This window comes from Mastomys coucha, unplaced genomic scaffold (assembly GCF_008632895.1).
Source record: "Mastomys coucha isolate ucsf_1 unplaced genomic scaffold, UCSF_Mcou_1 pScaffold20, whole genome shotgun sequence".
NCBI lineage: Eukaryota > Metazoa > Chordata > Mammalia > Rodentia > Muridae > Mastomys > Mastomys coucha.
Window position 1 is genome coordinate 101,363,027 of NW_022196903.1, and position 15,353 is coordinate 101,378,379.

Genomic DNA, 15,353 nt, shown 5'->3' on the forward strand with positions numbered 1-15,353 from the left:
ATGTTTTTACACTATACTATGGTTTTCAGAACAGCTTATATATTTCAAAAGTATTTATATACCTAAAAAAAACATAGATGATTAACTAGGGAGGTTGCTTGTAAGAGAACAACAATGAGTGAGACTGAATGCTTTGCTTGACATTTGTAACTCCTGTACCAAGTTTGAAGAAGAGGACTTTATAAGTTACTCTTTCTCTGAGATGAATGCTTTTCCAAATTATCACAGCTAATGAACCAAATTCTTACCCTCACCTAATGTCTATGCCACCCTCCAAGCAGAACCATTGTTCATTGAAACAACTGGTGAATGATTTTATGGATAGACCATCTTAATACACACACCACTTCTTCAATGAATGTAACCTGTTCTCTGTGGACTGAGAATGAAGTCACTCACTCAAGTCAAATAGCTTTGACCATAGCAGGAAGTCGTGCCTACAATTCACCCCTTGGCGCAACAGAACTGTAAACTCTCAGCTTAGCTATGATGGAGGAAAAATCCTTTGGTGATGTCAGGGTCATTGAAGTATAGCCTTATTATAATGAAATCCAATGTCTAAAAATTGTTCTTATTTTGGGCTTGTACCACAGTAAGAGCCAAGATTTTAAACTCTACTAAATACAAAACAAGCAAACAACAAGACTTTATATATTTATGTTCATTTAAGAAAATACTAGTAGTGATGCATTATTTTGATATATACAGTTAATATGTTTGGAGTTATTTAAAATTTATATTGAGAAAAACATGTATTTCAGTATTGCTGTAGACAAGCATCTACATAAGTCTATTAAATTGATTGTTGTTTTATATCAAACAACTTTCATAATACTCATTTTTATTGTTATAATATTTTATAAATTTTGAGGAATATGACAAAAGGAGGGAGGAGTTGGGGTACAAAAGGGAAACAAGAATGTAATTTAGTTCTATTTACTTAAAATATGTTTTTTAATGTTAACAAATTCAGATAAATTGAAATCCTGTAAATTTTCTCATTATAATGCAATAAAAGTTAAAAAAAACTTTGAATATCCTCAATCTTTTACGAAATATAACAACTACAGTACCATAATACAATTTAAAAAAAATGTATTTCCTATGAGACATGGCTGGACATGATTGCATAGACCTTTAATCTCAGCACTAAGAAGGCAGAGGCATGTGGATCTTTGTGAATTCAAGGACAGCCTGATCTATGTTTTATGTTCCAGACCAGCCAGAGATATACAGTGAGACCCTGTCTCTCTTAAAAAAAAAAAAAAAAGAGAGAGAAAAGAAGGAAGAGGAAGAGGAGGAGGAGGAAGAGGAGGAAGAAGAGGAAGAGGAGGAAGAAGAAGAAAAGGAGGGGGTGGGAGGGAGGGAGGCAGGCAGGCAGGCAGGCAGGCAGGCAGACAGGCAGGCAGGCAAACAAACTGACAACAGCATGAGACATGAGCCCTACAAGGTGGAACACGTCCATGCTCCCATTTATTGGGGGATTTAAGGCAGAAAGAATGATTTACTTTAGAAGTTGGAGACTAGCTTGCCTAGCATACTATGCCCCCAACTCAAATTTTGAATTATTAATTAATACTCCATAAAGTTAAATTTATCTACATCTAATATTAATGTAGATATGTTGTCCTTTTTAAAAAGAATTCAGTTTTTTAAGACAAGGTCTCCCAGCTGGCTAGCCCTGGCTGACATTGAACTCACAGAGCTTCATATGCCTCTGCCTCCTGAAAGGTGAAGTTAAAGGTGTATGCCACCACACCCATTTTAGTGTAGGCTTGAAACAAGAACTGAGCTAAACTAAATGAACTTCTCTCCTGAGTCACATGGCCAAGGGTTCTAAACTAAGAAACCTGTAGAAAACACACACCTACAAACTCACTCATGTATGTCTGCTAGAGTTTCTTGAGGCCATTACCAAACTTTGCTGTATGTTTTCAATACTTGCAGAGCTTTAAAGCATCTTGATGTCCAGGTTATACAGCAGAAAAATCTAACCAGATGTTGGCAGACATGAAAAGCCAGGCATTAACTCATACATATGATGATTCTGAAGTAAGATAAAGTTTGAAGGCTACTGAATTAGGACAAAGTTAAAGTTTACTAATGTCTCTATTACAAATTAGTAACTTAATTATAGCAACCACTAGAGATGGTTTGAACTCGGACTGAGTCAGTTACCATGCAAAGATTCTTGGTAATAATAAACTGCAAAATGCTTCTTAGTACAGCGCCAAAAGATAGATGCTGAGTGCTCAAAGTACAGAAGATGCATGACTCAAAGAGGAAAAAAAAGAAAGGTCAGGTTCTATTTCCAAATTCCTTATGAAGGTTACTTGTGAGGAGCCAATCACTCGGCCTAACCAAGAATTGACAGTTTGGACACTGAAATCACAGCTCATGGAGCAAAAATGCATGTTTATACCTGACACACTTGGGTGCTTCTATTTTGGTAAACCACAAACCACCCTCCATTTATAACTTTAGCTTGAATCTCAACAGAGAACTCAGAAATTTACAGACATCTGATACTAAGGGTGTGGCCCTAGACTTAAGCATGGAAGAGGTAAGTGGCCCATTTCTCAGGCCACTGGACTGGCCATCTCTTCTTCTGAGGAAGCCTCCCAGCAGGGTGAGAGTCGCAGCTCATCTAGTCGGCAGGATGCCGTTCACAAGCTGGTCCTCCTGTTCCTATCCCCTGGGCCTCTTAGCAAGTGGAAGACTCTCCTGTCTTAGTGGAACATTTGGGGCAGTAGGTTACAATGACGTTGTGACCCACAGGAATAGCTCCGCAGAGTTGGACTGACCTTATGGCACATGTAGGATCCACCCTTTTTCACTCGGTCTTTCCCAGAAGTGGGACCTTTCTGTAGACGAAGAGAAAAATCATTTGTTAGTCTAGACAACATGAATGCTCCTCACAGATTGGAAAGGAGTCTATTTTGGCAGAAGCAGTCATCCCGTGGCTACACAGACTCTCCATGTGTCTCTGGACACTGTATATGTTCTCACACCCTTTTGAATACCCATGACCCTAAATGTCCAACTACCAATTTTCTACAGTCCACCTCAAGTCCCTGCGTCTGCATGAAGACAGTGATGACAAAATGCTATCTACCTCTAATCTCCCAATAATATTTTTTGCCTATATACCTATAAACTATTTGGCAGCATCTCCTGCCTCATCACCCTGATTCAGATTTACCCTTGTTATTACCAACTTACTCATTTAGATAGCAAGGGTGAGTTATGTTGTTGCTGGCTAATAATTGACTGTGCATCACCCCGGATTCCTTTACACAGTTTCAGAACCATGTAACTGTCAATGTAATTCAGAAACAGAACACTATTTTCTCTAAAAATAAAATTCATTAGATATAGTGCCAAACGGAACAAGGCACTGTTGTAAATATTTTGTTTTAATTCTTATACCATCAATAACCCCTTTGGAGAAAGGAAAGTGAAGAATGAAGATTCCCAGCCAGGCTCTGCTCCAGGATCAGTGCTCTGCAGCTCTCTGCCTCAGTTCCCCTTAGAAACCAGAAAGGCGGGACGTGGGAGAGAGCCTACCGCCGGCAAGAGGGAACAGTAAAGAGAACAAAGACCTGGACAGAGCAGCCAAAAGCGATGTCTGCTTCTTCTACAAAGAAGTTCTGATAAAAGGGCAATGGAGATGAAATCCTGGCGCTTCAGCTGCCAAGATAAAAGCCTCAACATCAAGTGTGTTCTCCAAAAGGCATGGAAGAAGCGCCAAGAAACTCCCATAAGCCAGAGCTGGGGAGTGGGGGTGGGAACCATTTGTTTTTCCTTTGTTGTTCAAAAAGACAACTAATCACACAGCCATCTGTTTTGTTTACTGAAAATAAGAGAAGCCGGGCACAATCCTCCTCCTGGCTTCATTTTTGCATTTCTAGCTAAAGTCATATTTGTCAAAGACTATTGACTAAAAGACAAAATGTAAAAGGACCATGCCCACCCCACTCTTAAAGAGGGGCAGCACACTATCATGCCAGTCTTGTCAAGGTAGATAGAAAGGCAGGTTTCTTCCAAGGTATTTTATACACTGTCACTCAGTCCCTGACTCTGCATAAATACTTTGCAAGTTCAGGGTATACCTATGGCCCTAAACTCTTAGATACACTGATAGTATTACTATTATAATTGGCATGCTGAAAATTTAGATACATTGATAATATTACTATTATAACAGGCATGCTGAAAATGTAAAGTCTACCAGTGAAAATAAAGGCTCGAACCACAGCTTTCTCTTCAGGAGCATCTAGAACTAGACAGCTATTATATAAGAATCTCTGGATGACTTTATCAATGTATAAAAGGAAGGCACTGGGGCTGGAGAGACAGCTCAGCTGTTAAAAGCATTGGCTACTCTTCCAGAGGACCCAGGCTCAATTCACAGCACTCACAAGGCACCTCACAACTGTCTGGAACCTCAGTCTCAAGGGACCAGAGGCCTTCTTCTGGCCTCTGTGGGCAGTGCATATACATGGTACACCAACATATGCAAGTAAAACATCCACACACATAAAAGAAGATGGGAAAGGGGTAAGGCATCAATCAAGAGTTCACCTGAAGCATGTATAATTAATTACATGTCTGCCCTAGATGATGACCACATCGCTAAGACTCTTTCTTTTTTGCTTGGAAATCCCTACGTTTGCTGCTTTTGGAGGTTCTCCACATTCTGTCAGACCAGAGGTTAATGCCAATTCAGTTCTCAACACAACTATCATAGTATGTGCTAGAATATAAGATTAATTTTGTTTGTCAAAATACATGTAAGAAGTAGGTCATTCACCAATGGGAAGATGTGAAAACTAAAGCTCCCTCTCAGCTACTCCAATGACCTAAAGTTGCAGTCGAAAAATATGTCACTCTTCATGGTGGTACAGCACTAACAACCACTGCAGGCTAATCTAACTGCAACAGCCAACGCAATCCTGAACCTAGAAACTGATCAGCTACCTGCTATATATGAGACAGTTTTTGCTATGAAACAAGACATAGGATTAGGTACAACTGTTTGAAAGACTTACCACTTTGCAAAAAGGCAGGAAAATTACTAAGACGACACAATGTCTAAAATAGTGACCCTAAAAACTCATATTCAACAGAGCATTAAAAAGATATTAATTTGGGTGGATGAGATGACTCAGGAGTTATAGAGCTTGTCACAAAAGTGTTATGATCTAATTTCTATCCACAAGACCTATATGAAAGAAGAAAAGAACTAACTCGTGCAAGTTGAATTCTGACTTCCTGATACACATGGAGAAACAGACGTGTGCACATACAAACACACACATGTCAACACATAAACATACAAACAAAAGAAATAAGTGGGTTAGTGATAATGTCATTCTCTCTATCTTTAGGCAGTAAGAGCCTATTGCTGAAGACATCACTCATTCTGGGTGCAGTACATTGAGAAATCAATCTCAAACTGAACAGGAAACTCTCTCCTACATGGCTAGCCATGTTACATAGTAACAGAGGTGCTATCAAGGCTGCTGGGAGAAAGAAATATCACTCCCTAGTCTAGAACCCTGAATGCTACAATACTGACATGCTGGCAAGATGTGCCCATTAGTCCAACAGCGGAATGATGGCTAGAGGAGTAACCAACTGCTTTCTGATACAGGAAGAATCTTATACCTGGTCAAAAATCCATTACTGAGAAGTCCATAGGTCTTAAGGGAAGCTTATTGATTTTGTTTTGCTAAGAGGCCACACTGTCACAATGCCTTCTAAATATTTATGTTTACACATATTTATTTGTATTGTTCTCATCTTTGATCAGAGAAGATTCTTATGTAAGACTGGTCAAAGTTTATAGGATGAATAACTGTGGATCTGTCATCTATTTCAGCTTGCCAACATCCAAGGCTCAAGAAATGTCATAGAAGAGGGGTGGAAGGAAGGAAGAGCTAGCATAGCAGGTGAGTAGGAGAGCTGTTACACGCTGACTTCTGGGAAGGGATGGGTTGTTGCATGTATCCACTCAGTTTCATAGGATCAAGTCAGTCAAAATTCCATAACAGATCAAGGAAGAGTTCTCAAGAACCACTTCTCAAAAAATTAAAAGGATTATTTAAAACTTCTACCTTTTCTAGACACATACTGAAGTTTTTAGGTAAAAATCACATAGTGCTTGGAAATATATTATTTTATAATTATATAACAATATATAAAATATAATATATTACTTTAAAATAATATAAAGGTATTTGATTAAACTAGACTGGATAATTATTAAAAATAGAAAAGCTTTACAATGTGTTGCTTCAGCTCTACTCAACTTTATTCCCAGAATTCTATTCCTTCTGGGTTTTGGCTAAGGTAAGCTACTAGAAACATTTCCTGGGAGGCCTGGCAGACAAAAGAGCAAGAAGAGCTGTAGTGCTTTCATTATCCGAACACTGATGTAAGGAGACCAAGCTGGTCCACAGCTGCTGCGACCTCCCTCAGACCATCCATCTATCCTTCAGCCTCGGACTCCAGAGCATGTGTGCTCCGGGCTCAGGGGTGAAGGGTACTTGTCCTGTCTATAGGATCCACATTTTCAAAATTGAAAGCAGTGACAGACTGGCAGTTTCAGTCTGTCTTCATGAACTTCAGGTGACGATCCTAAGTGCCAGATTTCCTTTGCTCTTTCCAACTAGGTGTGCATCTGTCTTTTCCAGCTGTGATCTCCTCTGAGGATCTCAAGGATCCACACTACACTAAGAAAACACTAGTTCAGAATATAGTATACATATGTATGACAGAATCAAATTTTAAATTTAAAATAGCATTATAGCCACTGGGTATGATTAAAAAAAATTCAGTAATAAATTTATTTTACACATGTAGATGTACACAGAGACACACACTCACTAATGGTTGGTCCCATCTCTGAATGAACAATATTGACAAAGTTAATAGCCATTGAATCTGAGCTATGGGATCTCTGTTTTCATTTATATCTGAAAATTTTCAAAACAAGAAACTTAAAAGGAACACTATCTAAAATGCCGCCAAACAGAGTCATTAAAGAAGTATTCATAATATTGCTTGAAGAAGAGAGAAAACAAAGGTTAAGAGGCAGGAGTGAGAGGGTCTAAAACTGCCAATCATGAGTTTCTTCTCAAACTCTTTTGGTAAAAACAGAGGAATAGATTCAGTGCAGTAAAAACTAAATCTCTCTGGCATAATAAGGATCTTCTGCATACACTCAGAGACAGTTCATTAGAAATCTTAAATGTATTTTTCATTGTGTTTTTCTTAGTGTAATGTGGGTCCTTGAGATCTCTGAGATCACAGCTGGAAAAGAAAGATGCATACCTAGTTGGGAAAAGCAAAGGAAATCTGGCACTTAGGATTGTCTTGTTATAAACAAGCTAGTACTATGGGGTACAATGCATTCAAAGTAGAAAATAATTACGAGTTTCTAGAAAGTACCCACAATCCTCCAGATAACCCCTCACCCACAACTCAGTAAGCAACCCTAAAGAAACTCACTGGGATGGACAGATGGAGACACACACACACAGAGGACTGGTTAAGGGGGGTATGGGGATCAGAATGATAGGGACCAGGATAGGAGAGCAATGAGGTGAAAATGATAATTCTATATGTATATGAAAATATTATAATGAAAACTATTACTGTGGCTAATTGGTGCATCCTAATAAAAATCATTTTAAAACAAAGTACAAATAATTAAAAAAAAAAAAGGGGTGAGTCTCTAAGAAAAAGAGCTGCCATGACACTGAAGATGTCACATGAACTATGGAGCATGTGTGAGCACTCCAGTGGTACTCAGATGCTGGCCAACAGCCCCAAAGCCCTTGGCCAAGTGTGGGCAGTGCAAGAAAGATCAGGCAGTTTACAACCACTGCAGACTTATCTTTTCAATCACAATGGAAATCAGAGCCTAAAAGAAAAGGTAGAAGCAGTGGATAACAAGATACAAGTGGTTTGAAATCAGAAAATGCCTTTGATATCAGCCACACCATATCATGTACACATACTTGCAATATGAGCTTTTTTGCCTCTAAGAAACTAAAAGGAGGGATCATGAAACTATTCAAAATTTCCAAGACTCTTTCAAATGGCCTCCTAGATCTCTCCGTGAACTATCTGCTCAGCTCACCCAGACAGCTGCCCAGAAGCCACGTGGTCTTCCTATTGAGCAAGACCACATCTCAGCAGGGTCCCAGAAATACTTATTCTCTCTGCCTGACACGTCTGGTCCCAGCTGTTCATTAAACTCAAGATTCACCTCAAATGTTATCTCAGGATGAAAAACATGGGCTCAATCAAACTAGGTTCAAATCCTGCTCCTGACACTGAATGAGCCTTTGGGATAGTTATGCAACCCCTCTATGCCCCCAGGTTCCTCCTTTGAAAAACAGAAATAATAACCATCCCGGCTTCTCTGGACAGATGGAGGGACTGGAGGAGAGAAAGTGTAGGACGCATTAAAGAAATGACAGGAGATCTGTGTCATGCTGATGTTACTACTTCATATTATTAATTTATAACTAACTCAGATTTCCCAAAGGTGCTCATGAACTTAATAGCCCTGCTGGTGTATAACTTCACATTCAACCCCACAGAGACCACCTGATCTAGTTAGTCTAATGCTCAATTCCCAAGTGGAGTTGTTCAAGTCCTAATAAAATTCATGGTATGTTAATAACCCTTGTAGACTAAAGACAGACTGTTTTATACTATAATAAAATTGTCATAGCTGAAGCACCATCACAGAGTACAGTCTGATTCAATCATGGCACCAGACTTGGTTAAATTGATCTTTTCATCACTAAAACCAACACAGAAAATTGTAGGTCAAAGATAGCAGAGTTAATGTCACTTTGACATACAGTGAAAAAAATCCAAAACTATTCACCTTCATTCTAATGTCTTTCTACTAGCCTAGTTCAAATCATATCCCAACACCAGAGAGAAAAACTGAAATTCATGATTTTCTATTGGACAAGAGAAGCTATTCTTTGCTTTTAAAAATATTTAAACAGCAGTTTTGTGACTGTCTCAAAGTATCTCCTATTCCTGGGAGATAATCTGAATTCCTCCATCTCTTTCATCCCTACATCCAAGTAGTCCAATTAGCTTTACCTCCAAAGGAGAGTTCTAATGAATGGCGGCTCATCATCTCCATGACAACCTCTCTGGCTCACACCACCATCATCTGTCAGCAGAACCAACTATAATAGCCTCCTAACAGGCCTTTATAGCTTTTAAGATGGTATCTGGTGGGAGCCCAATAACATTTGTAGAATAGATCAAAGGCTGGCTGGCATTATGAAAAAAGTGAGACAAGACAATGCATAAAGTATAATTCTACTTATCTAAAACTGAAAACAATACCACATAATCTGTGCTCTCTAGAAAGAGGATCACAAATTGCTGGGGCATGAGACACAGGGGTTACAAGGTGGCACAAGGTGACTGCTGTAGTCACTATTCTGACTGGGATTATTTCATGGACAATTACCAAACTGAACTAAAATGAACACTTCAAATATATATGGTTTATTGCATATCAATATACACCAAGATAATTTGGGGAGTACTAGTTTATTTGCTTGTTTTGAGCCTGGGTCTCACCAGGAGAGACCAGGCTGGCCTGGAACTCTCTATCTAGACCAGGATGCCACAAATTCATAGAGATCTGCCTGCCTCTGCATTCCAAGTGCTAGGAGGTACGCATGCCCAGCCACAATTGGTTTGTTTTTGAGTAAAAATAAAAACATATAAAGATAAAAGTCAGAGTAAGCTGTAACTCAATAGAATACTAAGCCATTTTCAGTAAAATACAGAATCTGAAGCAATTATTGCAGGGGCCTCTTCAAACACACAGCCAGCAGATCTCTGTGCCTCCTACACATCACTAGGGACAAGAAGGAACAAACATGGAGACAACAAGGTCCACTGTGAGCTGACAGTGAAGCTGACCACTGAGAGCACAGGGGCTCAGCAGAGCATTTGTTTCTAGTTTTGCATGTTTGGAATTTTCTATAAACAAAAACATTTTTAAAGTCAAAGAATATAAAAGTTTAAACAAAAATAAATGAAAAGAAAAGCTGTGTTTTCCAGGACCCTAAATATTAGTCATCAAAGACTTCCTTAGAACTTTAAATGCAGAGGAATTTAAATTAAGGGAGAGATTTTATTCTCTACAACCTTGAGAAGTGCACTCAGTTGAGTGCTAAGAGTTGAGAGCTAAGCTGCCCTTGCCCTGGTTAACTGAGTGCTGGATTCCCTGGCACACTTGACTTCTAGGCATGCCTTCCAGCTGGCAGATGACCTGGACTCATAAGGCAAGGTTCCAGCAGCCCAAAATTCAGGGCAACAAAAAAATCATCCATTGCCTATATGCTAACATAGCAATGGCACTAACATAGTGGCACCATGTGTGTTACTAAGACAAAGGCTCTGCCAGGCAGTGGTGGCTCACGCCTTTAATCCCAGCACTTGGGAAGCAGAGGCAGGTGGATTTCTTAGTTCGAGGCCAGCCTGGTCTACACAGTGAGTTCCAGGACAGCCAGGGCTACACAGAGAAACCCTGTCTTGAAAAACCAGAAAAAACAAACAAACAAAAAAGAAGACACAGATTCCGCTCACCATTCCTACAAGTCTCTTCAGCCACTTCTGCCATCTTCTTTTTTCAGGCAAAGTACTACTGTTGTAAGTCAGGATGTCTCAACACCCTGAGAGTTGGACTGATGGGTGCAGACCATCACATCAGCCGCACCCCCATCCCTTTTAAAGAAAGGCATTCTGCTTTCAAACATCCCCAAAAAATTAATGACCACTGACTGTTGCACATCACAATTACTGCAAGTACACTAACCTTTTTATGCCATTTGGTCCTCAGAGATGACCCTGAAAATAGGAAGTATTACTTTAAGTATAAGGAAACTGGAAGCCTGAGAGCAATGATATGTGTGCCCGGTCCTAGGCTCACAGCTATTGAGCAGAGGGCTGTGCAGTAGTAGCATCCGCACTATCAGAATACCATGGGGCCTTCAAACTGACCTCACCTCTAAGCAATCAACCATCTTATAGACGTCACAGAATCTCTTCCCAAGGTACAAAATAAAATGTCCCCAAAACTCTTTTATGCTCAGTATTGACATGAAATGGGATTTTAAGGGTGAGTACATAAAAGTATTACTGAAAATAATGCTTTTTGAATTAGGTGAAATGTTATTTATCCCCTAGGGACGAATCAAGGAAAATGATACTCCAGCTGGGCATGGTGGTAAATGCCTTTAATCTCAGCACTTGGGAGGCAGAAAGAGGATCTCTGTGAGTTAGAAGCCAGCATAGTCTATAAAGTGAGATTCTCTCAAAACAACAAAAACGAAAAAAAGAAAGAAAGGAAGGAAAGAAGGAAGGAAAAATAGAGGGAGGGAAGGAAGGAGAGAGGGAGGAAGGAGGAAGAGAGAATGAGAGAGAGAAGTTACATAATTAGGTTTAATTATTGCATTAAAAGAGGAAGGTGATGCCATAGAAAGGTCAAAGGTAGAGGGAAGTTCAAGGTCTAACCACAGCCTATCAGACACACAAACCAAATGAACAGCTTCCCAGGTTCTCATTATTAAAGCACAGAATCCTGCAGTGGTGAACTCAAGCAGTGCACCCTGCTTTTGAGGTGAAGAAGAACAGCCATTCCGTTCATGTTGTTTGTTCTACTCATGCTAGGTCAAAAAGGAAGAGAATCCTTGAAACTGCATTCAAGTTGCTCACACCAGTATGGATGGCTCTCCATTGTCTAAAAACCTACAATTTTTGCTTCTGGAATCATGTATAAAATATGGTATTTAACAAACTAATTTTACTCACTGAACAAGCAGCAGATAAGTAAAACTACTTACCACAAACAAAATGAGGAAAAGGAAAGGAAGAAGTGAAAGGGAGAGGAGAGAAAAAAGAAGAAAAGGAAGAAGAGGCAGTGACGGCAGCTACAAGAGAGAGAAAAAAATGAGACATATTAGCATTTGCCACCTCATTCTACCTGTATTTCTGGTCACATAACGCAGGCCCTCTGACAGCACAGGCTTTTGGTCTGTTGAGCACTTCACCATAAGCATTCACCAGCATCTGAGACTGGGGATGTCGGCAGACATTTACTGACTCCATGGCAACCAGTCTATACTTAAATGTCTGTGGAATAACTATCCACCAGTGATTTGGGATTTGGCAAGCAAGGGGAGTAAAGATCAGAAACAAACCAACAAACAAAAGATGGGAAGGATCACTCTAAAATCTTACTTCTACAATAGCATTAAGTCAGTTTGGTCTTAAATGCACTGCAAAATAACCCGAGACATCTGCAGGATGAGCTAGACAGAAGCCAGGGCAGCACCGCAGGGACCCGGATCCAGGACCACAGAGCTCCGACCCTCACTCTTGGTCTTTTTTTTTTTTTAAGCACACAAAGCACAACTGAATTTATTTATAAACTGATTTAAATAGGGCTTTCAGATTTTCTGGACTGAAGCTTTTCTGCAGAAAATTTTGGAGTCCTTATGCAAGTAGGATTTGGGACATTATTTTTTTTTAATTAGCTATTTTATTTACATTTCAAATGATATCTCCTTTCCCGGTTTCCCCTCAGGAAAAAAAAAAAAAAAAACAGTGTTCCCTCCCCTCTCCCCCTGCTCACCAACCCACCTTCTCCCACTTCCTGGCCCTGGCATTCCACTACACTGGGGCATATAACCTCTCCATTGACCAAGGGCCTCTCCTCCCATTGATGACCGACTTGACCATCCTCTGCTACATATGCAGCTAGAGCCATGAGTCCCACCATGTGTACTCTTTGGTTGGTGGTTTAGTCCCTGGGAGCTCTGAGGGTATTAGTTAGTTCATATTGTTGTTCCTCCTAAGGGGCTGCAAACCCTTCAGCTCCGTGGGTCCTTTCTCTAGCTCCTTCACTGGGGACCCTGTGCTTTACAGAGGCCCTCAGAGGTCCTGCCTCCACTTCCATTCCATGGGAACCCTATGCTCTTTACCAGCCAAGGTTGTGCCACTGTCCCCAGAGAAACCCTGTGTCCGTTCTTCCGAAGACATGAGAAGAGCATCTACTATCTTCCTTCAAAGGCTGCCTCCTTCAAGGGCTCAGACTTTCCCAGCTGCTCTGCTCTGCCACCAGGTAGGAGGCGGAGAAGAAAGAGTGCTGCCAGGCTCCAGGAAAACAGTTTAATGTTCCAGACAACCCAGCGGCATATACATATGCACTCTGGTAAACGAGAGGTAATTTTAAAAATTAAGGATATGAAGAATCTAAGTGCTAAAAACCAGTCAGCCTAAATACAGAGGCTTTTTTCAGGTATTGCTGAAAGAAAACAAGTCACATGGGTTTCTGTACCAAGGAACTGCTTTCCCATTGTCTAATGAAAGCAGTACACTGTTCTGTGGACAGGGTCTCCTAAAGCAAGCTCAGAAAACTGGACTGATACTGTTCGACACATCCCTGTCTACCCAATCCTAATAGATTCACACTAAAGTATACAGAAATGAGTTTCTTTCATTCTGTAAACAAAGCATTCATCTTTTTAAAAAGATTTATTTATCTTATTTGTATGAGTACACTGTAGCTGTCTTCAGATACACCAGAAGAAGCATCGGATCCTATTACAGATGGTTTTGAGCCACCATGTGGTTGCTAGGAATTGAACACAGGATCTTTAGAAGAGCAGTCAGTGCTCCTAACCACTGAGCCATCTCTCCAGCCCATAATGCATACATCTTAAAGAAAAGTGACTTCCCATTGAACCCAAACCAAACCACAGAAATCACAGAGTACCAGCTACATGGACTTAACGACCTGCTCCAAAGCCCATCACTTCTACTTCTCAGAAGAACACTGGGAAAGCCCTGGTCCTGCAAGCCAGGTCAGATAGGGTCCTAAGCACCCCTTAAAGTGGAAACCATAAACAATTCCATTTTCCTAAGGAATCAACACATCCTCATGCAACCTCAGTGTTCTGCATGATACTTCATCAACAACTTGAGAATATAAAAATTAGCTTATACCAAATGGTATTTTAACTTCAACATTATTTTCAAAGAACTACCTAAAGATTTCTGCGATTTTATTTGGACAGTGTGAAAGTGGTAAGTGGTAAGCACCCAGCGCTGTGAACTGTCTCCCTGGAGCTACAGTGCTTACTTCCTGGACTGGGTATGAAGTGGAGGCTGCCCACGGGGAAAAGTGCTATTTATAACCGCATGCTACCAGATGGCATAGCTCTTCTCCACATCTCTAAAAGGGTCCAGAAAAAAATCTCTTCCATGTATTAGATTTCAGAGTAAGGTGTATGCTTACAAATATTTCTTTTAAACTTTGATTACATTTAAAACACTAGTTATAATTAGCATTTATAAAGAAGTGCTTACTACACGCCAGCCTTTGCACTAAACATTTTCTTCATAGTACCATGGAAACCTCTCAAGAGGCTGGATAAAAGACTGTTTCTTTTCTTTTTCCAATTCCTCTTACTTACTTACTATTTGTGTGTGTACATATAGGTGAGCAAAGTAGTGACACAAAATGGCTGGGTAAAGAACGTAGCTACACACTCCCATGGAATGAAGTGGAGGCAGGACCTCTGAGGGCCTCTGTAAAGCACTTGAGCTTAACAAATGAGGGACCTCAAGACCAAGAGTGAGGGTTGGAGCTCTGTGATCCCGGATCCTGGTCCCTGCGGTGCTGCTTCTGTCTAGCTCATTCTGCAGATGTCTCTGGTTACTCTGCACTGCGTTTAAGATCAAACTGACTTAGGGCTTTTGTAGAAGTAAGATTTTAAAGTGATCCATTTCCACAGCACATGTGGACATCAGAGGAAAAACTTCAAGACTCTGTTGTTCTTTCCATCCACAATATAAAGATCGAGCTTAGGCTATGGCTTGATGACAGCAACCTGACCCTCTGAGCCATCTCACTAGAAACTGAATAAGTGCATTAAAAACTTGCCTCAGTCCATTCAACTAATGGGTGGCTATGCTAGGATCCAACTTTAAAACTAAATTCTTCCAAACATCATGCTATACTTCATCCCTACACATGATTAAATAGACACAAATTCCTAAGAGCTTAGGTATGTCGGATGCTATGTCTACAAATGCCTAAAACTTTACACACAAATGTGACATGAGGAGATTTCTGAGAAATGTTGCTAAATAGATGAAAATACCAACACTGCTCAATATCTGGAGTGGATTGGACCCAGGGTCTCCTGAGGAATTCAAATCTACATCCTTTATGCAAAACAGAGCAGTGTTGGCATCTAACATATACATCCTGTGATGTAGTTGGCATCATC

The 15,353-nt window shown here is 40.2% G+C and overlaps 1 protein-coding gene across 1 annotated transcript in view; it reads right to left on the reverse strand.

Moving 5' to 3' along the window:
* Sumf1 (sulfatase modifying factor 1) overlaps positions 1-15,353 on the reverse strand; it is an 82,341-nt gene that overhangs the window by 10,779 nt on the left and 56,209 nt on the right. Inside the window, exon 8 of the mRNA XM_031382801.1 lies at positions 2,805-2,864. Within this exon, the coding sequence (XP_031238661.1) occupies positions 2,805-2,864 (60 nt within the window). The remainder of the gene's footprint in view (positions 1-2,804; positions 2,865-15,353) is intronic.